This window comes from Excalfactoria chinensis, chromosome 3 (genome assembly GCF_039878825.1).
Source record: "Excalfactoria chinensis isolate bCotChi1 chromosome 3, bCotChi1.hap2, whole genome shotgun sequence".
NCBI classification, from domain to species: domain Eukaryota; kingdom Metazoa; phylum Chordata; class Aves; order Galliformes; family Phasianidae; genus Excalfactoria; species Excalfactoria chinensis.
The window spans coordinates 91,683,593-91,710,164 of NC_092827.1; the positions used below are offsets into that span (position 1 = coordinate 91,683,593).

A 26,572-nucleotide genomic window follows, 5' to 3' on the forward strand; every position below is an offset into this window, starting at 1 on the left:
AATGTTTGTCTGTAGAGCTGGTACCGCTGGCTGCCCTGGAAAGGGGCATCAAAATCCCCACGCTCCATTGTTGTCTTCCATGAATACAGTTCATGTATGTGTTAAGGTGCATTGTTTTGAGCACTTGTCTGTGTGTTTTTTTCTCTCCAAATTAATACTTGAAACCAACCAGGTTGTTTCTGTTCAGAAAAATAGAGGGGCTTTGCTTTTTTAAAAAAAATAATTTAAATACTGTATTTTATGTACATCTCCAGCGTGAACATTGCTTTATAAAAGTGCAAGAATGTGCTACACTTAAATTCCTTGCATGTTTCCTACATAAGTGCTTTACTTTGTCAGTGCATTCTGAGGTTTTTTTAGATCATGTCTCAAAATACTTCACACAGTTAATAAAAGGATAATGCTGAAAAAAAGTAGAATAAGGATAATAGCGACATATTTCCTACTGACATAAGGCAATCCCATACTGAATTGCCCTCATGGATGCATATTCTTTTCTCTTGACCTGATTTTGCTCTTTTTTGATGCGGCAAAATAGTCCTTAGATTCTTCAGAAAATGATGGATATCTTCTGCGAGGCAGAGTGAATGAAGGCTTTTGCATTCTATCGTTATAAAAGGAGATTCAGCCTCATTAAGATGAATGGAAAGACTCCCATTGATTTCAGTGGAGTTGATTCAGGCTCATATCCTCAATTTAATGAAAAACATTATCCACATGACTCTCATTAACTCTGTTTGCAAAACAGACAGCAAGATATGACTCCAGATTTCTTCCGAGACATACTATGATGATGATGATTATCTTGTAGAGCAGACAAATGCACCTCGTGTTCAGAAGAGGATCATTTACTGCCTGAATTTTGCCATGTACTTTTTTTTCACATTACACCTGTTTTCCTCTTAGAAAATAATTTCCTCGCTGAATTTATGGGGGAGGGGGGGTGAGGAGGGGGAAGTAATTTCATTCATTTCTGTTGTTTGTTTCTTGAGTTTAAGCTGTTGGTTTGGTCACAGCTTCAGGTGGGGATATACCAGTGTGACTGCAGGTCTGTGGCTTGTACCATCACCCTGACAGGGAACTGTGCTGCCCTGTGCTGGGGTAAAAGGCAAACAAATCACCTCTTGAATTTTATTTTTAACATTTTCTTATCAGAAGGGTGACCAGTGTGTGCTTTTGGGAAAGCTACGGTAGTACTTCATTGTGATTTTTGTTTAGTGGTAAGAAATGTCATTTCCTTGCACTTCTTTAACCTTGCAAACTCATTTTAAAAGTTGTGAATCATATCAGAGGGGCAAGACGCCAAGGCACAATCAGCTTACAGAAAGGAAACTGCATTTGGACAGGCGATGTGAAAAACCTGGTCCCATTGGAATCAGTGGTGAAATTCCCATTGATGCCAGAGGTGCCGTTATTTTACTTCAGACGTTCGTAAGTTCAGTGAAGTTGCAGTTACTGCCCTAAGCCTCTTTGTGATTGGTTTTTCGTTTCGAGGCCCAGTTTCTGCAGCAGTCAGATTTATGCTTGTGTTCATCAAGGAATTTTCTTGCCATTGTAGTTGAGAAGGGAGCTTCTAAGTAGTTATAAAACAGGGGAAATAACAGAGAACATGTTATGTTTTAAAACCATATAATACATAAGCTCGTTTGAAGATTTTCTTGATATCAGCAAACACAAATATAAAATACTAAGTGTCACATAGGAGGAGCCCTGGATGGGTATTTGTTGGTGAAAATGGGTATTTTGTAGGAGAAAATACCCTAAATTGCTATTCTAGCTTATTAAAATGACAATTTAAACTGAATAATAATATAAAAAGGGAAGTACCAACTTTACATTACTGAGGCCTAATTAAAAATAGATTAAAAACAGATTAAGCTATGAAGACAACAGGTTCCAGCAGCGCCGTAGACCTGCTGACTTCAAGCTTTGCAGACTTGGGCAGGTCCCGTTGTTGTATTGTTTTTATTTTTGCTAATGGATCTTTTGATTGTCACAGGATCTCTCAGTGTATTTCTGCAAAGGGAGATCTGATATAGGTTGAATGTCCCAGTTTCTTAGTTCGAAGCGATTGCCAAACATTCTCTTCAAAGGTGATACATTTGAAGGAATTTCATGTTAGTTTATTTTTAAGTTGATTTCCTCTGAATTTTTTGTTTGTTTGTTTTGGGTCTTGTGGGTACATGAGGAGGATCAAGTTTGAAGGGCTAGGAGGGGGCGGCTTCTATTTATTTTTGACCACAAAAATAAATATATCTTCTTCTCCCATGTGGCTAAAGAACAAGCTGTCAAATTCTAGGGTAAGTTGAAGCCGACAGTCCGTGACATGCACCATTAACTCAAACAAACCAAAAGAATTTTTTCATGTATGTTTTTATACTCATGTGAAATTATTTTGGCTTGGCTGGTCAGTAGAAGACAAATGTGAATCCATCTGCCCCTCAGAATCCAAATACAGCCACATGTGGTCATTTGCTTTATGTACTACAAACAAAGAGAGATGCTGACAGCAGGAGATTTGTGAGGAAATAAGCTCTAATTCTGCAAAAATACTAACAGGGAGGAAATGATTTTATTTTGAGACATAAAAAGGAGAATATAGGGTTAATTGTCTTCTCATAGAAAATATTTGATGAACATTAAAGGAGGATGTCTCTCTAAGACCTTAATTTAAAATAGAAATCTATTCTCTATCTTCTGTCTCATTTCCAAATCAGTGTTTTGAAATAAAGTCTTGGGTTTTGGAGCAAGAAGGAAGAGCCCCCAGAACTGTGTAAAAGCAATGCTTTCCTTCCCAGGGAGGAGTCTGCTCTTGGCCTGACACCAGTCAGTGTGGTAGAGACTTGGTGCATCCTCTCTCCTGAAATCAAGATGTTGTGGAACTGAAACCCTCAAAGCCATCCCAGTCCCAGCTCCCTGCCATGGGCAGAGCTGCCCCCCACCAGATCAGGCTACTCAGGGCCTCTTCCAGTCTAGGTTTGAATGCCTCCAGGGATGGGGCATCCACAGCTTCTCTGAGCAGCCCCATCAACCTGAGCACTTCATTTTGGTCACAGTGAGCATCCCGAGCCTGCAGTAGCAGTACAGTGGGTTTGTGAGGAGACTTTATTTACATAAAGGGTCATTTGTGAAACCCTAGCCTTGCACACACAAACCCAGCACCAGGTCTGTGCACTTAAAATTGCTGTCGGAGAGCATTATTGTGGTGTATCCAATGACATGAGCTCTTGCCAGCAAATCTGTTTGGCCACTCTAACCGCTTTAAAATGAAATCAAATATCAGAGCATCACCATACAAATTGAAACTCTACAGCTGCTTAAGGGTCTCCTTTTAAAGATAACAAAACCACCACCCAACAACAGTGCTAGTGCTCAGTCAACAGAGACAGAGCAGATGTTGCAAGATCTGTTTGTTGAGGTCTGGCACTCAAATTCAGGCACCTGTCACTGGGAACACAGCCACTGCGGGCCTGGCTACTTATCCTGTGTATCCCAGGAATGGGAACATGGAGAGAGAGGAATGGGAACATAGAGGGAGATGAAACCACAGGAAGGGAATGGCAGATGAATGAAAGCAGAAGCTCCAGATTGCAAGATGTGATGCTGTGAGCGCCCACATGTAGTCAGCACAGTGCTTCAAGGAGTGCCAGCCTGTAACTTTGAACAAATGTCTGGTTATTAATTTCTTGTATAACCTTTTGAGGGTTTCTGAATCTTACCCATGTACAGAACGGCAGAGTGATGGTATTAAAGACTGGAAATACATGAAATGCACGCTTAGCATTAAACTTCTATTTAACATTACTTTACTGCGGCTTTCGTTGCTTGAAGGAGAGCAGGTCCCTTAATCCTGTTGCTGATTTTAGAGCTGTTTTTAACAAACATGTGAAGTAGTGGACAGAAATGAAACATTCGTCTTGTCTGATGGTCCACACTCAGCATCTAACAATGTGTGGGCAGCGTGCTGGGGAAAGGCAGCATGCTGGGGAAAGGCATCTGTGGCCGTTTGTTACAGTAGTGACTTCTAGCTCTCTGATGAGTATTAATTAAGTGGTCAGATGTGTTGGCTGCATAGCTCTGGAAATTCAAAGATATGGGAATCTACCTGGGACTTGATCCTCTTCTCACTGCTGTTCTTGCAGGTTGAAGAAACTTCTGCTTGGCTGCTGCCCGGGACTGATGCCTTTAACATAGTATCAGGAAGGCTGGCCCGAGGTTCGTGCCTTCACCTGTGCTCAGATAGAATCATGCAGTCATTAAGGTTGGAAAAGAGCACTAAGATCATCTAATCCAACTGCCAACTCATCACCACCACACCCACTAAACCCACATCCCTCAGTGCCATATCTGCCCTTTTCTTGACAAACTCTAGATGACGGCTTCTAGGCAGGTCTTGCCTCTGCTTAATACTGTCCTGCTAAAAGGCCATTGGTTCACAACCACTGAATGCACCAGCTGGTGCTGTGTGTGGAGTGGGAGCAGTGATGAGCAGCCAGTACTGGCTCACAGTGGAGGTCCAGCTCCTTGTGCTTCCCGTGCCATCAACTTGAGTGTGCATGGAGAAATGCATGAGTAAAAGGGACTTTTACTTCACCACACCAGCCATTTTGTAAACACGTGCCAAGCTTGGAACAGAGAAGCAGTGGCTTTGCTAGGAACTAACGAGCCTGGGGGGGAAATGCTCATGCAGTCTGTTGGAGGGACTGCAGGGAGGTGAATCAGGTGGGTGCTGTGCTGGTGGGTGGACAGTTCCTGCCTTCAGTGAGTGCTGGGTGGGAATGGAGCCTTCTAGGCATTTACTGCTTCCTCAGCATTTCCTATCTGCAACAAACTACAAGTACTTTACTACTACTTTCTTCTTTCTTTCTTAAGCCGTATCCAGAGACGTTTTAATTACAGAGTACAAAAATTAAACCAAGAGATAAGCAACCCATGTGGGACAACGACCCTGCCCACGGCAAGTGGAAACAAAACAGAATGGATGTGGTGGCAGGATTCCTTAGAAACAGTATCTATTTTTATCTTCCGCAAACCCTCTGCTTTATGAGCAGAAACCCAGCAGTTTTACAAGAAGGAACTGTGGTGCTCAGTGGGTGTGAGGCAGGGAACCTGGGTTGGAGGGACACATGGGAAGGCTGCCATAGGTTTCAGCCCACTTAAACTCATCACCAGCAGCTCTGAATCACAGATGGGACCTGTTTGCTCAGCAGCCCAATGAGGCCCAGCTCAAAGGTTCCTCTCCAGATTGTGTGAATTTTTATTCCCTGTTGGAGTGGGCTTGAGACTAGCAGGCAGCCTCGCCTGAAGAAGTAGGACAGTGACTACTGGGTGCTGTCAGCCTGGCTTTGTGGTATAAGTGGCAACCTGGGGCATGGAATAGCTTTTTCCCGAGGCAGCTGTGAGCTATTCTGGCTGCCTGGAGCAGAGTCATACAGCCCAACTGAGCAGCACACTGGCCTGCTTCTGCCGTGGCTGGAGTAGCATCTCAGCTGTGCTGTCAGTGGCATGCTGAGATGAGGTCATATACATTTCTTTGTGTCACTTGTTGAAGTTAGGCAGCAAACACACTGGATTTATCTGGCAGTCTCTGTATAGCACTGTGCTAATTAGTCTGTTCAGGTTTGCCACAGTTTTCCCCGGTTTTGATTCTTGTAGTTGCTGCACAAATACTGCTTATGGCACTGAACTCCGCTGCTGCACTTGGTTGTGTAGCAGCCTTAAAATTATTTGTGTGATGGTGTGCATCCCTGCAATGTTTCATTCAAGGGATATGAAAACTGGCCAGTGTCTGACCCTTCAGAAAAGATACACACACACACAAAAGGTATTAAAGCTGTGTAGAAGTTATCCTTTGCTTTTGGTTAGAGGTGCAGTTCAGAACAGAATGCCCACCTTTGTACTGCAGTTGGTGAACAGTGAAATGACGTTTCTGAAGCTTTCTTTGGTCTGCCGCCGTTCATTTACAGTACTTTCATTGCTGCGCTGGCTTGGAGATGGATGTTCAAAGTGCAGCTTTGCCAAAGTTCCTCTGTCCTTCAAGAGTCATAGCAGGATAGTTAAGTCATACAAGCTCATTTCGCAGAGGAATTATTTTTGGCTGTCTTCCTCCATTAGCACTACCAGTGCTTATACAATTTATTCCAGTGGGAGCTGTGCAACTCCCACACTTAGTGCATTTGCAAATTCCAGCCTGCAGCTTGCAGTTATCACTAGCTAGAAGATGCCTGCAAAAAGGAGCGTGGTGTGCGTGAAAGCAAGGGAGATGTGTTGAGATGTGGTTACTTGCAGAGGGCCCTGAAAGCGTGAGCAGTTGGACTTAGATTTGTGTTACGTGTTGGACAGGGAAACTGCTTTGGCTCCCTTCCTCCTCTTTACCTTTCTATACAAAATACTTTGGCTGTCCCAGGAGCAGGAGTTGGAAGCAGAGGTGTAGCTGGGCAATAAACTTATCCAACGTGCGCTTGGCTAACCTGAGGGGGAGTTCAGGGCCTGGGGTGATGATACGGCTTTCTCATATGCTCAATTATGGCAGCAGGTTGCGATGGTGAGAAGGATGGGCTCCCCCAGGCTCTCTCCCCCATGTACCTGCATAGAGAAAAGAGGAGGGTTTCCCTGCTCCTGAGGTCTCAGAGGTTGTTTGCAACGTCTCTACTTAGACTGTAGGCATGCAGGTCTCTGATGGTTTTTTTTCTGAGAGGGAAGTGTGATGTCAGTTCTGTGCTGCACGGTGATACAGGAGGGATTTCTTAAGTATGGGTCCAGGTGACTATCTGTCGCTGCTGATTAGCTTCAGTGTAAATGTAGAAAATACAGGATGTTGAGTTATTGAAGGAAACATGCAAAAAGAATTTTGAGCTACATAGGAGTTTTTCAATGCTAGCCTGCTGTGCAAGTTCTGTTTATAGAGCTGTGCTGCAGCAGTGCTGCTAGAAATGGAAATTCATACTGGCTAGTATTATTTTTCTCATGTATCTTGCGTCTACATCACATAGTAAATGAGCTTTAAGGAATTATGTGGGGAAGTCCTATCTGGGTTTGAGACCTTGAAGTAGAAGCAAACAAATAAACAAGCAAAAAGCTTAATCATAAGTAACAGACATTGACTGGCTCTGCCAAAACCTGCAGTAAAGAAATCTCTCCTCAAGTCTTACTCCTGGCATATAGATTAAAGAACAAATAAAAATCCAGCAGTGTTCAGTATAATTTGAGCTGCCATACATCATTGTTTGTCAGCTAGACTTTTTTCCCTGTATTACTCCTGCTGGAGCTCATCTTGATCCCAAAGGTAGAGGCAAGTTTCTGAAAGCATGCAACCATGGCAGGTCTCAGGCAGCACTTCTGCATGCAGTACAAGTCCTGGTTGCCTAACGTGTTAACGTTAAGAGGGCAGTGTAAATATCTGAGCTGTTCATCCTTTGGCTGAAAACCACTGCTTTAGTTTTACTGACTGTTGTTGAACTGAGCTTGTAGGTTGCCCAGAAGATTGCCTCCAGTGTTTGTAAGCAGTGAGGACAGGACCTCTGCAGGGCTTCCGAGCTCTCCACTGGCAAATTCTGCCCTACCTCATATGGGGGTTGCTTCCCACTTTGTGTAACCCAGCAGCCAGCCCTCTTTGGTAACAAATGCAGCCCAAAGCTCTGAGTGTGGCTACTGAGGCTGAGCTGAGAGGGCAGATCTTGCAGCTCTCTGTTGGGAAGCAATCCCGTTATTCCTCAGAGAGGAAGGAGGTTGTATTCAGCCTCTGCTCAGACTCTTGCTGCAGCTGAGGGAGCACAAAGCATGGAGGAGTCTTACTGGCAATGCAGGAGATGATGTGAATGGAGGCGATAATCTGCAGAGTAGTTGCAATTGTTTGTGCCACTCCTTGGAGAATAAGTGTGAAATTATAAATTAAGATTGCAGTCTGATATAAATATATATGTAATTTCTGTAACGTATTTCTACGGTGCTGCAGAGCTAATTATAGATGAGACTAAATATGCTGTTGCAAACTTTTAAAGCATTTATTTTAGTGCTCTTGAGGAAGCCAGTACCAAGTTTAGTAGGCTATACTGAATTATTGACCTAACAAATTATAACCATGGCCTGCTGTACGGTGTTGACATTGCAGATTGTAATGTCGTCTTTAGAAGTCATTACAGGATTTAATTTGGGGCATGTTGAACTTTGAGATTTACATTGGGTGGGATGCTGGTTCCATAATGCACGGGACACATGTTAACTTGTGTGTATAGCAGGCAACTGTTGAAATGCTTTTTGTGAAAGCCATAGTGACTGCCTAGTACAGTCAGGTCAGCCTTTTTTACCGTCTGCTGCTGAGGGAGCAGTAAAGGCAGATGTATGAAGGCTTGCAGGGAGTGGTACTTAATACCCTGTGCAGTGCAGTGTCTGCTGCGAGATGGGCTTCCCTCACCAGCACTGCTGCTGGTGTGCAGTGTGTGTGCCGCTATGTTAGGGCTCATTGAGGGGAACTACTACCTCAGCTGCTGAAGCCAAAGCATCGTATTGGACGACTGCTCAGTGCAACAACATGCCGAGACCGTCATGAGGAGGAGCTCTGTATTCTAGGAGAGTTTATGTAGCCAGAGTAAACAGTAATTCTCTGGCTCTTATTCCAAAGTTTCTCTTTTAAATCCATTCGGGAAGCGTGAGTCTTTCCTGTTCCTTCATACTTTGTGGCATTTTGTTAGCCTCGGAGTCTGATGGAACAGGAAAGCCCTTCCGGAGAAAAACTGATCTGGCAGTAGAGGAAGTTAAGAAATGCACTTCGCATTGCTTTGTCCTTCATCGAGAGTTATTGTTAGGGAGAAGACGTGCAGATTCCTGTCCCTGTAGTGCGAATAGAGACCAAACCAAAACAAAGAAATGCCTCCCGTATTTCTGAGATGAACAGAGTTGATATAGACAGCCTACAGTTTTATTTAACTCTGGCTTTTGGGATGGGGAAAACTGAATACCGTCAGCAGAGCTAGAACAGTGCTGCATTATTTAGGCTTTTGCTGGATAGTAGATCATTAAAAACCTTCTCCGAATGAGAGGTGAGGAATTATTTACGGAATGATCAAATGTAGATACTATATCCAGGGTAGTAAAAATCTGGATTGTATGATAAATTTGGTGATGGTTGGATACGCCACTCAAATATTTATGGGATTTTTCCTAAGCACAAACAGATTAGTTTGTTAAGCTGACACAAATATTTCAAATAATGAAAAATAAAAAATACTTCTCCTGCTGGTTTTAAAACAGTTGCGTGTGGTTTTGGACATTGAATGTCCCAAACACCTTCAGGCCTGTGTTCCTTCTTTGGTGCCATATTGCACAGGGACATTCTCGCCTGTGTGAAATCAGCTGCTGAGAGATTCTGCCATCTTGGGAACGTACTTGTTCAAGAAATTAATCTCCTGTTTAATCTGGTTTGATACTGTAACTTAATTTGTTTTGCTGTTGCAATAATTGGCTAAGGATTGATTATTCATGAGGATAGCTGCAATTGTAGCTCCAAGGCTAATTTCAAGTTTCATAGAAAACCCCAGCTCCTTCAGCTTTTTAATTGACCACGTTATTCTTTTCTTATTTAATCGAGGTGGTAAATAATCCCCTTGAAGAAACTGAGACCACTGAGAGAGATTAAGCCACTACCAACATGAATAAAAACTTAAAGGGAAAGATAAACACCATTAAAAATTAAGAAGCCTTTCAGTATTGAAATAGGTAAATCCTGATCTGTGCTGGCATGCAGAGCCAGATCTTCAAATAAATCAGTTTGTTTCTGCACTTTTTTTTTGTGAATGGAAAATCATAATTTGCTTTAGGAAAAGAAGCAGACGTGCCATTTCATCTTTGTTCATCCACAGCACAAGAGCTGCTGGTATGCAGATTGGTGCTTTGAGTCACTTACAAAACAGGCAGGTTTCATAGCAGGAATACAGACTGTCCTGGAGCCTATTTTACGTAATTTGCTCTATTAGTCTTCTCTGAAGAAACAAGCAAACAATCCTAGGATTGTGCTGGAAGCACTGAAAGCCATATCATGTTTTTATTGCTTTTTATTCAGCACATTGGAGTAGTTTCATCTCAGAAGCAAACTGCTTCTTACGTTACTCCAGAATAAACGGTGACATTGTGACAGGATTGTGCCCGAGCTGTGTTCCACGCTCAGTGCTGTACAAAAGAAAGCAGCCCGCTTTTACATTCCAAGGTTGCAGTTTAGGGTGTGCCATCTGGTGCCAGCAGAGGGTCGTGGCCAAAATGGCCTCTTTAGGTTTGGCTTTATGTTATGAATTGCTCTGCAAGAGCTCTACAGTGAAAACAAGATGCACAAAAAACTTCTGTAATGTCAGGTGTTGGCCTGAGTAAATTAATGACGTGATGTCATCCGTAATGGAAAAACTTCCTGTGGCTGCATGGATTTGAATTTCTTTAGTCCCACTGACAAACACCGTAAAGCATGGTTCAGCGAGTCCAAAACCAGTGGTACCAGCAAGCAGCTGAGTCACGTGCCCAATGATCGTGTCATGGTGTCTGCCCATTCTGAAATAAAATACATTCACTTCAGTCACCAGTGACAGGGCTCTGAGAAGCCTTGTTGGTTTGTCTCAAGTGATTCATTCAAAAGACCCTGCAAAAAATAAGGGAACGCGGCAAAAAATAATACCTGGTATCCTGGGAGAGATCATGGGAACTTTGGGAGTCTGGTTTAATTGGATAAAGTATTTTTTGCCAAATGCATGTAAAGATTGGGAAAGAAGTATCTAAAATCTCTCGTCCATCCACATTCACACGGTCCATGTTTAAATCCTGCAATTCCTGTACTTAAATTAGGTCTTCCGAATAACATGTTGTGAATAAATAACAATCCCCAAACAGAACTCTAAACATCCCAGCTGTCATCATAAAGCTGCAGGGGTTGGCTACGGAATGTATCAGTCTGACCTTCCAGCAGGTTCCTGTTTATTTGCTCTCTCCCTGGCCACGAGTCTTCTAGCTGGTGTAGCTGTCAGACAGCTTCTTATTCTGATTATCTTCTGTCGTTGTCCCTCCTGTCCCGATTTGCAGCCAGCCTCACTGGCTTTTCTGGGAGGGATTTTCAGTGGTGATCAAGCTCCGGTGCAAAGCTTATCTCTAAAATGCCTGATCTAATGGCTGCATGGATCAGAATCACAGTAGGTGACCAGTAACGTAAGCCTCTACCCACACACTGATCTCATTGTTTTTCAAAATAGATCTGTCTGCTCTCACTGTTTTTTGAAATACCTTTTTATTATTATTATGAGGAAAAGAATATACTTGCTGATTTTCCTTCTGTTTACTTTCCATAACTTTAAAAGTTTCTTTGAAGGTGTCAACAGAAATAGCTGTTTCCCAATCCGTGTAATTACTGAAAGAGGCATCAATTTTCTAAGTCTGCCAGGCTTTCTTTCCCCCTCCAACTAACATGCTTTTACCCATTAATAGCGCTTTTTAGAGTTATTCCAGAGTCAGCCCTGCCTGCTTTGAAAGACACACTGCTTCCTACGCTCAATTTTTAAAACTAATTTTATTACACATGAAATTTCATTTAAAAAGAAGCGAGACACGGGCTAAAAAGACATCAGACATATTGAGAGATTACTTAGGCTGTAGAGTCAACCACTTAAAGGTTAGGAAATGGTAGAAAAAACTTGGTTTCCTTATGCATTTTGAGAATAAGAACATGAACAAGTATTCTCCGTGGTTTTTTTTTCACCACTTATGTGCAGATTATGAGCTTCTGCTGGGTGACTTTGTTCAGACAAGGCTGTATTTGCACAGCCCTGGTAGAAACAGACACAATTTGTTTGGCTGTGTTGAAATCCACAGGTACTGCTGCAAGCAGGAAGGCGTTAGATCATCCCACGTGTAAGAAGTAGCTGATATTTCTGAGTGAGTGTCGGACATATTTTGGAAACAGCTTTGGCTCACATTCATCTTCTTTGCAGAGATATGCCTTATTTCAGAAAGTGCACCTTCATTAGAGGGGTTTGGTGAAATTACCCTTTCTGCTGCTTGCAGAGTTGAAGCAAGCAATGATCCCCAGCCCAGGCGGACATCCAGCATGGTTAATTTCATTCTGAATGGTTAAAGTTGGACACAGAAAGGAGGAGCTGATGTCCAGGTCTCTTTCAATGGAGAGGGCTGGCCAACATCATGCAGTGCTGCCTCATGTCTGTGAGAGGGGAGCAGTTTTAAGCCAGTCTGCCTGATGCAGAACATGTTGGTTGTGCCCATAGGAGCTGCCCTCGTGATGTTTCTAAATGCAGTGATAGGGAATGTACTGCATGTTTTAGGAGCTTGGTTGTCTCGGTGGCGTTGTTGCTTAGATCCACATATGGTTGGGGTCCTAATTTGCTGAAATCGCCTGTCAGTTCTTCTGTACTTTTTCCAAGATGCGTTTTGGTCACCTTCAAGAAGACAAACTGCCTCTTGAAAAGCCATCAAATATTAGCATGCTGCTGGAGGAGAAGTACTTACGGTAATTATGCTCTAGAGAATGAAACTTGGAACGCTTGTGGAGGAGAGAACAGAAGATTGCAGTAAAACTACCTGCTAAATAAGGAAACAGCGTTAGACAGCAGGGCGAGCTTGCTGCTTTGCAGTTAACTCTACATACTGGAAGAAAGTATAAACAGGAAAGAGCAGGCAGTGCCCCGGGAAGAGATAAAAATGGCTTTTTTGTGTGTGTGCTGTCAACAAGTGAAGATGACTCCCTGATCCCAAAACCCTGCAACAGCCACTGGGTCACTAAGTTGAGGCACTGAGATGTGTGCAGAATTAGAGGTGCTCTGCAGTGCAGCAGTAGAACGCTGAGCACAACCACCTGTGAGCAACGGGGAGACTGCAGTGAGTCCCTTCTGAGAAAAGCGTGTTCTTAAGTGCAATTCAAGATGAGACCTAATCACACACATGTCTATGTGTCACCAGGTCTACTGCTGAACTCTGCCTATTCTATGTGCCTTTTCATGCTCCGAGCAGCCAGCTCCTGCAGGAGAGAGCAGTTGATAATTAAGGCTTGAGTGTGGTGTAGGGCAGAATATTTTGGGAAACGTGGCTTGGCAACAGCTCAAGGTCTTCAGACAAGTTGCTGTTCACTTCATCTTTGTTTTGTTTGTGGAACGAACCGCATTTCCTCATTCAGTGTAAATTCTGGTTTTAAGTTCAGCTGCCAAGACTGGGAGAATTTTCAACATAGGCATGCAAATATGTTAATAAAAGTAATTTCCCAGACGTATCTAGAGGTTTATAAAATAATAACGAAGATTATGCATTCAGATAAGGAGAAGATGAATGTAAATTAAAGCTTTAGAGAGTTACCCACCGATTCTGATCAGGGGATTTTTTTTAATTAATTAATTTATTTATTACTTCATCCATAAATGATGGGAGCATGCAACAAATAATAACAATTACCATTTGTATAAAAAAATTAGCAAGAAGGTTTTTTTAATCCAATCTAGTGAACTGTCTCACTACGAAATACTGAACAAATAACTGTGTCCTAAACTGCTGATATCCACAAGGTAAGGAGCAAGTGGAGGTACTGAGGTCAATTAAAACGAGACAGCAGCAGGTGAAGTGCTGTAGGCTACAGAAGAACGGAGTGACTCTTCTCCAGCAAGAGTTGTTTGTGTGCTCTTGCAGCATGGGAGGACGTCCTCCGCTCCTACTGTTTATTTACTTCATCCTCCTTTAGAAGAACAAAGCATCCTAGAAGTGTTCTTTGTGCGTTCAACTTACCTTGTTTATGTGCGATGCTGACAGAGCCCAAAACTATCAGTCTCCTTTGGGATGAACCTCCTCTGCAACTGCTGGAGTGTCAAGACCTACTGGATCGCCCTCTTTTGAACTAGTATATAACAAATTATTCTCTTATCTGTCCCTTGGGACTTTATAAACAAAACTGTGCATTGGTTGGAATGGTGAGAAGTCAAGGATAGAGCTAAAAATAAATGAGATTGTTTTAGATGTAGAAAGGATTTTCTGGATCCTGCTTAGTGCATGTGTTATTTTCACATTCAGAAAAACGTTAAGCTCCATTTTTAAAAGTGATTTTTGCTTTCAGTATCTACAGTAAAATAGTTATAAATATTGCCTGTAATTATTAATGGGGAAATTATGTAGCTCCATTCTTATTTCTTTTTATACTGAGGAATTCATTTTGTCTCTACTGATGCTAGAATACTTCTATTTATGGGTGAAAATGGTACTGCTTTTAGCTTTCCTTTTGTAGCTGTGTGGAAGCCAAGCTCTTTTAGTTTCCTTGAGTCAGAGTGTACTCCCAGCTCTCTACTCCCATGTGAAGCCCTCTCCGTACCTCTTTCACGTTACATTCAGCTCTGAGAAGTGGTGAGGGTTGGAGGATGCTGTGTCAATTCTGGCTTATGTAATTCATCAAAATTCGGGCAAGCTTCAAAGCTTCACATGCCAAGAAAAAAATGTATCAGCTTAGTTAGATATGATCTGACTGGCAAGCTCATGCTGCCTCTTTCTTTTTTGTGTTTTACCTCCATGTTATTATGCTACTTTCATCATACGATCTAAAGCTTTGCCTATAAGGCTAGTGCACCTACAGCTGCATAGGTTATAGCTCCTGCTTTCCATTTTCTGAGATGTAGATGTTTTAGTTTTTTTCCAGTCTTCAAGTTTGATATGGAGTATATGGAAGGCCAGTATGATTTGTTTAAAAATCCATTGAGATTTTCATCCTGTTATAGCAGATATGTTAAGAAAAACAGGAATCCTGAGATATTTTGTATCTCGGGGAGAAATCTTGGCCAGGTTTTCTGGTGCTCTTTCAGTTTTAAATCTCCAGATCCAAACCTTGGAGCATGAATACATTAAGTGCCTTTATTTACAAAGGTCAATTCATGACTTTTCAGCTGTCATCGTTAGTGTCTGAAGGCATCATGTTCTATCTGGCGTCTCCTGTTGGAAGCTAGCCTTAATTACAGGTTTTCCAGTTTGGCAATGCATTGCCAGGGCCTGAGCTCAAAGAACTGGGAGGAACCGCATGCTGTGCTGCTGTATAGATCTCAGTTGCTGATCCTTTTGCCTTTTCAGTTGGTGATCCTTCTGCCTCATTCCTCCATAGAAGTTGCAGATGTGTGTGTAGGGCATGTACTGATACCTTGAAACTCTGTGTACTATGCAGGGAGCAGAGCAATTCCAAGTTCCTAATTTCACTTTTGTTACATTTAACTATATTAAAAATGTTTATTGCTTTAATATAAGGAAGCCAAAAGCTTTGGGCTATTAACACTAATTAAAAGTGCAGTCTGCAAACTCCTCCACAAAAAAAGAAAAAAGCTAGCCAGAAAGAAAGCCATTCCAGAGCAGTGCAGTCCTGCCAAAACCGCCCTCATCTGATGAAGTCTCTTCTAAAAATGTATATCCAAACCCATAAATGTGTTGGCATTATTTTAGATGCGTCAATCTAATGTGGCATAAATAGAACATGACTTCCACGGCAGAAGTTAAGGGGATTTGCTCTTGCTTTGTCTTGGAGAAATCTCTCACTCAGTGAGCGGTTTCCCTGAGCAGCAGCTGGGGCTCGGGGCTCTGCCCATGGGTGTGAGCAGGGAGGGAACCCCCTGCTGCAGCTCCGTGCTCTGTGGGGTGCTCTGCTGAAAATAACATGCTTTGCTTGCTTCAAAAGCGGAGCCGTAGTGTTGGTCCTTAGTCTCCTTTATCCCTTGTCAGCGTGAAGGAAGGATGCAGGAACATCACCCCCGAAACGTGGTATGGTCTGTGCTAGGAAGGCGTTTAATCATTATAATCACACACGATTGTGACTTTTCATTTGAAACGAGAAGTTTCTTAAAAGAAATGCCGCTTTTTTATCTGCTGCTTAAAACTTCAATTCAGTGTACTTTTCATTGTGGCTCTAAAGCTAAAAATTGCCAGGTTATTCTCAGTTATGTGAATAAAAATCAGTCAAGTACCATTATGAAGGCTGCCTACAATATGCTTTTGTATTTTCTTTGCAAGCAGATCCTCCCCCAGCTATTTCCTTTCTTGAATACTGGCCGCACCTCATCAGTTTCCCCTCTCCTCCTGTGGTTATTCATCTGTGTGCATGCAGAGAGCAGCTCTGTAAGAACACGTTCAGCAGAAGCAAACTGATCCCAGCCCTCGGAGGTGTTGGTGACCATGCAGCACTGCTGCCAGCTGGCCGAAAGGAAGGCTTGGTGTGAGAAACACCCAGCTGCAAGCACCAAGGGCACTTGTGTTGCTCTGAGTGCGGGAGAAGAGCTCTTGTGTGGGCTGGGCAGTTTGCTGTGATGAAGGCAGGTGGGGATTCTTTACTGCTGTGCTCTCTTCTTCTTCCTGACAATTTCTTTGGTCCTAAGAGTTGTGAAAGCTCTGCGCTGGTTTCTAGTCTGGTTAGGCCCCATCTGCACACCCAAGTAGAAGAAATTTTCCTTAATGAAGCAGAGAAGAGCTGTATAAATAGGTATAGAAGACTTGTTTTGCTTTCATTATTAAAAGGGTACTTAGCATGAAAATTCCTTCTCATTTTTTTTTTTTTTTCCATAATAGCCCAGTGCTTCAAATAAATGGTAGGCTGTTTTCCCTGTGCTGGAAAATGTTGCTGTTTGTAAGTCTGCAGGGATACATTGAGACACTGAGCATTATTAAGATGGCAAAAACTTTTCAGTTGGTTTTACCCTTCTGCAGGAGCACCACAAAGGCCTTGCAGTTGGGATGTTGTGTAACTTGGCATGTGAAGAAGGACCTGCAAGCACCGAAACACTGTGAGGCATTTGGAGCTCATTCCTGGAGCAGCCTAGCTGACCCGAAATACTAGTTCTGGCCATGCAGAGGCTGAGGTCATCCAACTGCTTTTGAGTTAGGGACATATAATGATCACTAAGATAAAGCCTACGTTAGGTTGAAGCTTGCAGATAGAATGACGACTTTCTACCTAAAATAAACCGTTTGAGTGTTTTTCCAAAATAAATAAATTAAAAAATAAAATAAAATCTGGGCCCTATAAAGCAAACTCCTTGAAGCTGTATCCTTGAGGGAGATCATCCACCATCTGGTTGCAGCTGATTGTAGTTGTACATCACTTTCCTCTTTCTCTGAGGAACGGAATAGATAGCAGTAGCTGCTTCATATCTCCATGTGGAAAGCATCACGTATGAGGAGCTGTGAGAGGTCTGGTGGCTTCAGGCCAGGTTGGTGAGTTAGAGTATTAATATAATGCTTTCCAATGGCTCATTAAAAAGGGTAAGTAGGAAGAGAATTAAGTACTTTTGGACTTGTGAAGGGCAACTTTATGTGGACAAGGAGAGATTGGCGGGGAGTGATTTACTGTTGACTTCTGATGCCTGATAGCTGAGTCGTGTATTGGCAGGAAGAAGCATGCAGGCAGATTCCTCAGGGCCTGCATCTCACGAGGAAGAAACAGCTTACAAACTGTGCAACAGCACTTCCAGGAAAATGCAGCTCTACGTTAGCTCAGGTCCAATTAATGTCACTGACAGACCCACTGTTTGATCTTGTAGCTATCAATACAGGTTTCTTTTCAGTCTTTCCTCTTTTAAAGCTTTCCTTTGGTATAGGGAAGCAAATGGCTTTGTTTCACTTAATTCTTAATGATAATGGGGGAAGAAATATATTTTTAACAGGAGAAATATATACACCTGTGAAAGCAGCCTTTCCAATTAGTGCAAAATATTCTCTCTGATTGTGGACAATTTCAGTCCTGAAGTAATTTGACTATGGCTGATTTAAAAGCACGCTGTCTGAAACCTGAACGAGGTTTATGCTATAAATGGTTGTAAATTACTAAGTTTCTCTACGTATTTAGTCTGAGTGTGGAAGGCCAGATATTTATTTTGCATAACTTGTAACTGTTCCAAATCTTATCCAAAGTTTGACCTCAGTATTTCCCTTCTATCACGTTGTAAGAAAATTGCAGTCACTTGTATTTTTATTTTAAATAACACTTTAAAAATGTAGAATAATAATAAAGGTAATGTAGAATAGAATAATTTTTTCTCGTTAAAGAAATCTTCACTGTTTCCGTGTCCAGAAAATGTTTAGTATGGAGAGATGGAATCCCTCTGTATTAAAGAAACGTTTCATTGTGATTAACTGTTCCCAACAGAAGATGCTGTTTAAGTTTCTTTGGGAAGTTTGTTGCAACAAAATGCTGATTTCCTTTGAAAACTGTTGCCAGATGTTGTCATATGGAAGCATTAAGTGGTGCTTGTTTACAAAGTGGTTTTAGTTTTTCAAAGTTTATTTTGCCGGGACAGTGTAATTTGAACTCTGAATGCAGTGCATTGTATCATTTATTAGTCAGACTGGTAATATTTAGAAGAATTACTTAAGCTTTTAGACGCACAGCTTCTTTGGATTGAACCTGGAAGCAGCAGATCTCAAAACTGTGTAGAAATTGAATTTTCAGAGGTCAATTAATTGAACATCAGTTAGACTGTACTCCTGCCCTGCAGCGGCTACCACAGCACAGCAGCATAAAGTGAACCAGGGGTTCCACAGCACAAAGAACATCAAAATGGAGATGGGACAAGTGGAGGCTCAAGCACTGCGTGGCAGTTCAACCTAAAGGAGCACTCTGAGCAAAGTGGAATTATTTTTGTTCAGGATATAAGTGAAGTAATTAGATATCTACTCTAACCCCTGCAGCTGTTGCAATGCACACCCACTTTTGCTATGTCTCCTTGACATAGTTTTTGTGAAATTCTGTAGGACACTTGATCCCACTCTCAGACTTCTGTGCCATTGAGGGCCATTTAGCAGAGCTCTCCAGCAAGGTCGGTGTGGAATCCTGCTCTATAGCTGTCTCTACGTCACCAGCAAGTTCCCAAGATACAGTGATTCACTTGACATCATTCTGGGCAGTTTAAAATAGGAGTGAGCCAGATCCTCCACTGGTACAAATTGGTGTTACTATATTAAATTCAGACGGGCCTAATTATAAGTGCTTAAGCAGTCACTGAAGGTTGCACAATCTATTGCTTTTGCTGAGTGTGTGCTCACCCATAAAAGTGAGGTTGTGCAACTGAGCCCTATATGAATACGTCTCTGTCTCAGCTGCTAATTGAAAACAAACAGAGTAGGATTAATAATTCACTTCTCAGGAATTTCTGTATCATAAATTATGAGGGGAATCTACCAGTTGCATTAAGAAAGATTATTCTGTTACAAGATTAATAAGTCCCAATGGCAACGACTGGAGGTCGCTAAACAGGGAGAAATCGGACTTGTGCAGGGTTTTGTTTTTGTGAGTTGCTATGGCTTTCAGGCCTCCTGCAGCACAGAAAGCACTTCCCAAGCCAACACAGAGGAACTTGGTAGCAAAACTACTGTTGACATGAACAGGGGAGGACACAGACTGTTTTGATGCGCAGGAAATGGGGCACTTCTCTGTCTGGTACCTGTGCGTATTTTCACTTTAAAGACTGTCCATGTTTTGTAGTGGGGGCTCAGGAAATTATCTTTTCTGTCTTTGGGGAGGAAGTTGCATTCTGTTTTCTTAATTAGTTGGTTGGAAGATGAAAGCAAGTGCCCCAGGGGCAGGGGATTCCAGGAGGTTTGGAATTTTTGAACCAAGGAACTTCTAAGAAATGGCACATTATGAATTCTGATTTATCTGGGATTGCTGAATGCTGCCATCAAAGTCGATTTACGTGGTAAACGCACAGTGAGGCGAGAAGATAGATACTTGGTCCAGCCTTCCTGGTAGCTATGCCAGTTTGTGCTGTTTAAGCAACCCCAGAAAGCTCCACTCTTCTGCTCTTCTGTTATAGCTCTCCATTGTAGGTCTCAGGGTCCAAGAACTGTTGCACTTTCCATAAGCAAGTGGGTGAAGTGCAGCTGACTTGCAGGTAGGAGTCAGGACCTGGAAGAACCCCATGCCCCTTCAGCTGGAGCACTGGGTTGGGACCTCTTGGACGAGCAGAGCCCAAATGCTGCAGCCCAGAGTGGGTGGTCAGCTTTCTATTTATCTGGTATTAGAAACTGTTTTTAGTATTTTTAAGTCCTTTCAATATACAACATTTTAGTTCTGTGGCGTGCAATGTGTGCACCTGTATCTCCTGTGGAATACTTCAGTGTGATCCAGAGACTACTTTGGGGCATGAGTGATGTTTATGGTGGTACATATAACCCCTGGCCTTTCATCCAGAAAGGCCATGCTCCCATCTGGTGACAGCAAAATGATGTATCTTTGCTCTTTAGCTCATGGTCTGTAACACTTGTCTCCACAATCCATTCAGTGCAGCATGTTTTAGTCTGTGCAGTTCCTGTTGCTGGATTTGCATTGTGTCACTGCCTTGCCTCAGGACAAACCTGAATGATGCTCTGCCATTAGTCATGATTTGCAGTTCTACTCATTTCTGTATGTCCTTCTATATCCACCTATGTATCTGCAGTTTATAGACACTCCTCATGCAATTGTCTCCCTGACAATGGGAGGTTATTTGAACTTCTGTACATGGAGGGCCTTTCTGAACTCAGAGCATTGAGCTCTACCCTAAGTCCCTTGTGGCTGTTGTGTGAAAGATAATGTAGAAGCGGAATGAAGGTATGGCGTAAGACCAGGTTCAAACTGGACGTGAAAGTTGGGTTCATGAAATGTGATGTGCTCCAGCTGCATCAGGAGTTCTGCAGTGGTCAGTTTGTAAGCATGTGCCACACGTATTGGTGTATTTTGGGTGATTTCCTAAGGGGGCCAATAAAATACTGACTTCTATAACCCTGCCTATTCATCTTCCTAAGCCCTATGAATTTTCACCCCTTCTCCTGTTTCAGGCAAGTGTGAGCAAAGAAAAAAAAATAAAAAATCAAATAAGTCCAAGTTTCCCCTCAACAGGATTGACAGAGGAAATAAAGCTGGTCATGGAACTTCACCTGGTACTGTAGAGGAGAGAACTGGGATGGAGGGAGGAACATTGTGGATGTATAGTCACATGGTAGAGCTCATGTCTCATCAGACAGCAAAAGTCTATGAGTGCTTTGCAGCAATGGGTCCTATAAAATGAAAAAGAAATAAGGACAGAAAGTAGTCCATGGCAAAATAATATGTCAGTGAGAAAATATTTTTTCTTCCCCTTGGAATTAAGAAATGAAATGGTTCTGTTTTGCACAGATATCACATTCTCTGCACAGCATTTGCAATTACTGCTGGAAGACTGAAGCGCACTGAGCTGGTGTAGCTCTAATCGTAGCATGGTCCCATTCCCACTGAAGTACATTTAAACTATATTTAGTATGTAATTGAGCTGTTCTAACATGGGCTGTTAGTCCAAATACTAGTGTAAATGAGGCAGACAGTATTAAGATGCACTTAAAGATTGTCAAGCAATGCCAAATAGATCAGATGGTCTTGCTGTGTCTTGTGAAATGGTTTATATTGCTGGGGGAAAACCAAACCTATTGCACGGATGTGCATGCTGGTGGGGGAACCACATTCCCCTGTCTCCTTCATGCTTCCTCCTCGCGAATGCTCTGTGCCCACAAAGATGAGGGCAATGAAGCAAGAACTAGCATGGAACTATCAGAAAAGGTTCTGCCACAGAGTGAGGCTGGAGGAGAAGGGATGTTGATGGAGGGTCAATGCTTTGTGCCCATCCATTAGTGATCCAAGAAGTAAGCTTGACTAATGTGGCTTCTACATATTCTATATATCATGAGATATGATCATATTTGAGGAAACTCAGCTATGTATCTGAGGCATTGTGGTGCTCGTAGAATAGACTGAGTGCAATACAGTGTGCCTTGAAACTGTCCTCAGTTTGGGCAGGAGTCACTGCAGACAGGTGAGCCCCTGATATGGAAAGTAGGGCAGTGGTTCTTTACTAATGTAATAATCATGTGTTGCAATTTTTTGTTCTAGGAGACAGAGCTGCTCGATATCAGTCTTGTCAAAGATGCCAGATGTGGAAAACATGCCAGAGCTCCCAAGGTAAGCATTTCTGCTTATGGTTACCTGTTGCATTGATTACCTGGGTAAAACAGGATGTGAATTACATGCAAAATTTTTTTTTTGTAAAAAACTCCCTTAAATAAGAAGTGTTTTGTCTTTGCTTCATTTATCATAGTTGCTGATGAGAAGTATTGTGATGGTTGTGCTATTGTCACTGATGCCCTATTTAGAAGGCTAATGAAGCTTTGCTGGCAGTGAGTGAACAAAGATGCTGGTTTGTCTGGTGCTGTGGTTAAACTTGCGTAAGTTCCCAGTTTCCCTGATTGCCAGGAGCTGGTGGTTGTGGAGCTCCTTGTTGCATTTGGTACTGCGTATTTTCTTATTTGAGTGCCTCTTGAGGACAGAAAGAGGGATTTTTTAGTTATTAAACTGTTGTCAGAGAGGTCAGGATATCAGTTCCCTTAGGCCATCTCTGATACATTGCACACTCACGTGCTGTCTTTAAAGACGGTAGGTTGTGGATATGTGTTCTCCATGGTGTCTTTGGTTGGACAAAAGTGACACGTGAAAGAGAAAAAAAAAACAGCAATGGAGTGCATGGCTCTGGAAGCAAGAGTGTGCCTTGGAGCATCGCAGGATTGATGAGGAGAAAAGGAGATCTCTATAGGGTTCTGACAGCATGGCCTTCCTGCTCCTTAGCTGCTGCTAAGCCTGTTAACTTGCAACAGCCCAAAGTAATGGGGATGGTTGCTTCTTTGTGCCAGAATGTAACTGCGGTTATCTCCGAACAGACTATTCACGTGTGGTTTGCAGAGTTTTCCATGTAATGTTGGCAGCGTTCTAAAGGCTGAGTTATAATTGAAATGCAGCAGAAGTACTTTATGACATCCACATTAATACCAAGTGAGTTCACCATGATTAATGGTTCTATGATGAATAGCAATAAAGTATTAACAATGGCTAGAACATTATTTTAAAATGCTACCCGCTTTACAGAGGACATTCATGTTCTTCTAACAAAATGTTTTTAGCTAAAATTTATGCATAGCTATTGCCTCGGTGACTTTTATTTATTAGGTTATATAAAGGCTGTTTTTGTTGCCACACGTTGTGGATTGACAGCAGTGGCATTAAATGAAGTGTATGAGAAAATCCTGACTTTTATGGTGGTGAAATGCACCACCTGTGTGAATGAGTTTAGTTTTTGTCATGGAGTTGTGTGTGGGCAGAATGGAAACAGCACCTGGGTTGGCCGCTGATAGAATTTTGCAAGTGATGTGAAGTAAAAAGCTCATTTTGGGGCCAGTTGTGCCTGTTTTGCTTTGAGCTGTGCTGTGGGGCTCAGCAGAAGAGTGAGTGTTACAGAAGCCCTGTTTATGTCTCACACACAGAAGATACAACTCATGCAGCAGCAGGAAGGCTTGGCCTTAAGTCAGGCCCTGGCAGCTTGTGACTGCATGGAGGCTTTTTAATGGCTAAAGAGAGCAGCACCACTTACGTGTGCTGCTTGCCAAAGTTCCAGGTTTTAAAGGCTCATCCACAGCTGTACTTTCAGATGGAGCAGCCCTGGTACTCAGGTGAGCATAAATACTGAATGCTGTTTCTGGATGAATTCTGTACGGGGAAAGCAAAGCTGTCTCCATGTAGCATACAAAGAGGTCATTCACAATCTGATCATTGTACAGTAAAAGTACAATGTATATGACCATTGTATTGTGATGAGCAATCTGAGCTGTATCCAGCATGGTGGGTCTGTGGGGGTCTTCTGGTACCTGCTGAGCATCTTTCTCTATGTAAAGTATGGCATCCAGTGTAACTTGCAGGCAAGGCACAGAGTCTTAGTTGTAAGTGCTGCCAGAAACAAATACTTCTTGCTGCTGTGGTACCACTTCACATATTTCGTAGCCATCCCAGAAGTAATCTCTCATAGTCTGGTTGGATCATCATTGACAGCAGAACTTGCTTCCTTTATTTAGCTTTCCAGATCGAATGGACAACGTGCTGTTTTGCATTGACACAGCTTTCACTGTACAAGAGATTTCTATCTATTTTCAGAGTTCTAAGAGGGAGTGGATTCCATATGTGGGATGTCATTAAAAACTTGAGAAGTTCGTGGGCATCTTTCAACCCGATTTGGTGTATTTCTGATCCAATGTTACCTTTTGATAGAAGCATCATCTTTAATAAGCTTTGGCTTTTCTATTAAACATAAAACAAGCAATTCTTTTTTTATTTTTCTGGCAAACTAAATTTGAGTGTGATAAGCAACGCCCATAGCAAACTACCTACACTGTAGAGGTATGCTGCATCAGAAGGCCGTCAAGCAGTGATTTTAAAAGACTGTAAGTGGCCCTTGTTACCAAATATACTTTCTTCCTCTTTACCCTCGGGAATATAAACTTCTTTGTAAGTCACCGTATCTACCAGCAGGAACATTTCTTTGGTTAGCTTCAGGAACGTGGCAAGTTCTTGTTCTTTTTGATGGCTAGATACAGAGTCTGTCCTCATGCTGCATTCAGAGTACCTACTGTACAGCTCTTGGCATTTCTAATTGCTGAAAAACAGAGGAATACAAAGGGTTTTTCAGATAGCTTCTCTTTTAGCCTTGTTGGTTGGCATTTGATTTTCCACAATATTTTTTCCATAAATCAAGGCACAAATGTTTTGATCGTTGTGTCTTCTAGTCACTACTGTAAGCAAAACTAAAGCCTTTTGCATTTGGAAAAAATCTTCCTCTATTAACAGCCAAATGCTTTATTCTTGTTTAGGAGGCATTGTACTCTCTGTTTGATCCTACTTCACATTGTTCCTAAATAGTTACAGTTACCCAGGCAGTCAGACTGAAACCTGTTAGAATAGCCCAGCTCTAGATAATGGCCCCGGAGCCAAGGTCAGGATCTTAGGAGTGGAGAGTAATGATCATCTGTGCTGTCGCATTCAGGGATCCTGCAGTGTGTTTGTGGCTGTCCTACTTCAGCTTCTTTTGGTGGAAGGGAGCTTTGTGTTCATCCTTCTAGAACACTCTGTAATCCTTCTAGAAAGCTAGGGCAGGTAAGACAAATCCAGGAAGTTTAAGGAAGTCACCATCCTACGTACTTAGGATGCCTACAGAATCATTGGGGTTGGAAGGGACCTCCAGAGATCATTGAGTCCAATCCCACGCCAAAGCAGGTTCCCTACACCAGGTAAAGCAAAGCCCAGCTGAAGTAGAAGTCACAGTGGTTTTACAACAAAGAAACGGGTGTGAAGAGTAAAGGTTGTATATGGAAATAAGCTTCTTTTCTACAAATGTAATTAGCTAATGATGAAGGGATATCTTTAGTAGGTACCTAAGCACGTAACAGCTGGGGGATGAGAAGATTGTCCTCCAACCCCTAGATTAATAAATAGTGTACTCAGGTGACCCTGTATTACTGAGAAACTTCAACATTACCTTCTTTCTTCTTTTTCCACATTCTGTCAGGGACAAGTTCTTCTGTCTTCAACTGCTGTTTTCAGGAAGAATAACAGTTCTCCATCCCACTGCAGTATATGCACATAGGTATATTCTTTGGAAGAGGAGCAAATCTTAGGCAGTAGTGAACATTGCTTCAGATCTCTAAATGTGATGATAAATGAAATTAATGTTCTAAAGAGAACAAGAGAAGATTTACCAATTGTGTATGATAGGAAAAAAAAAAAAGCCTGAATTTGAAATGCAGTGAAATCTATAAAGTAGTGAGGGAATTACAAGATGGTTATCAGAACTTAGGCTTTTTAGTGAGCATTAGAATCATTTACGAAGAGAAGAAGAGAAATTTTGAGAACAGGAGATTAATATGCAGTTCATTTGTTCTTTTGGAAAATGTGACCGCACATAAATTCAGCAGAGCCTTTTGGAACCATGGCAGGCTTTTTGTCACAGGTTTTGGGCTGGCAGGACAGCATCAGCAGGGGTAGAGCATCAGGATGCTGAGAGCTCCCGTTGTTTGTACTTACAAATGCAGAAGGCCGTGTAGAAGCCATTAGTTGCGATGAAGCAGTTCTTCATTTTCCTTTTATTCGCACATTACCTGGTAGCATTCTCTCCGGCTTTCTTTCCTTTGGTGTGCAGACCAGCAATTCCTGTTGTAAAGTTTAGTGAAGTGGTCTGCAAGAGAAAATGACACAAACACTGCAGAGAAACATATGTTGTTGTTTTTTACAGTGAGACATGAGTAGATCTGATCACGCACACAGCTCTGTGAGGCATGGAAGGGTCACTCAGAAGAATGTCTGTAATCTTAAAATCGAGACGTAGCGTTAACCCTTGGTGAAAGGTTAGGTGGGGAAAACGGGGCTGCAGCAGCGCGCTCACAGGACTGTGAAATTCACGCTTCTTATTATCTTGTATTTACTTTAGCCTGTAACAGTTTCTATGGAAACTAAAATCGTAATGCAACTCTGCAAGTGTTTTGGTAGCGAGAAGAAATATCGGGAGGAGTTGGCAGGAGTGAGGAAATAACCCCATGGCAAATGTTCACATTTACAACTTTTGATGCGTTTGATCAGTGTGTTCTCCCTCAAAAATATCCTAAGTCATTCATCAGCAGATCAATCTATTTAAATGGCATAAATAAATTAGGAATGATGGGATCGCGCTCATGCCAAAATGTTTACAGTGCGCCGTCCCCAGTT

General features: G+C 42.2%; 1 protein-coding gene across 2 annotated transcripts in view; it reads left to right on the plus strand.

Moving 5' to 3' along the window:
• PLCB1 (phospholipase C beta 1) overlaps nt 1-26,572 on the plus strand; it is a 359,203-nt gene that overhangs the window by 75,782 nt on the left and 256,849 nt on the right. For both annotated transcript variants that reach the window (XM_072331035.1, XM_072331034.1), the window contains exon 3: nt 21,887-21,955. In XM_072331035.1, the coding sequence (XP_072187136.1) occupies nt 21,887-21,955 (69 nt within the window). The remainder of the gene's footprint in view (nt 1-21,886; nt 21,956-26,572) is intronic.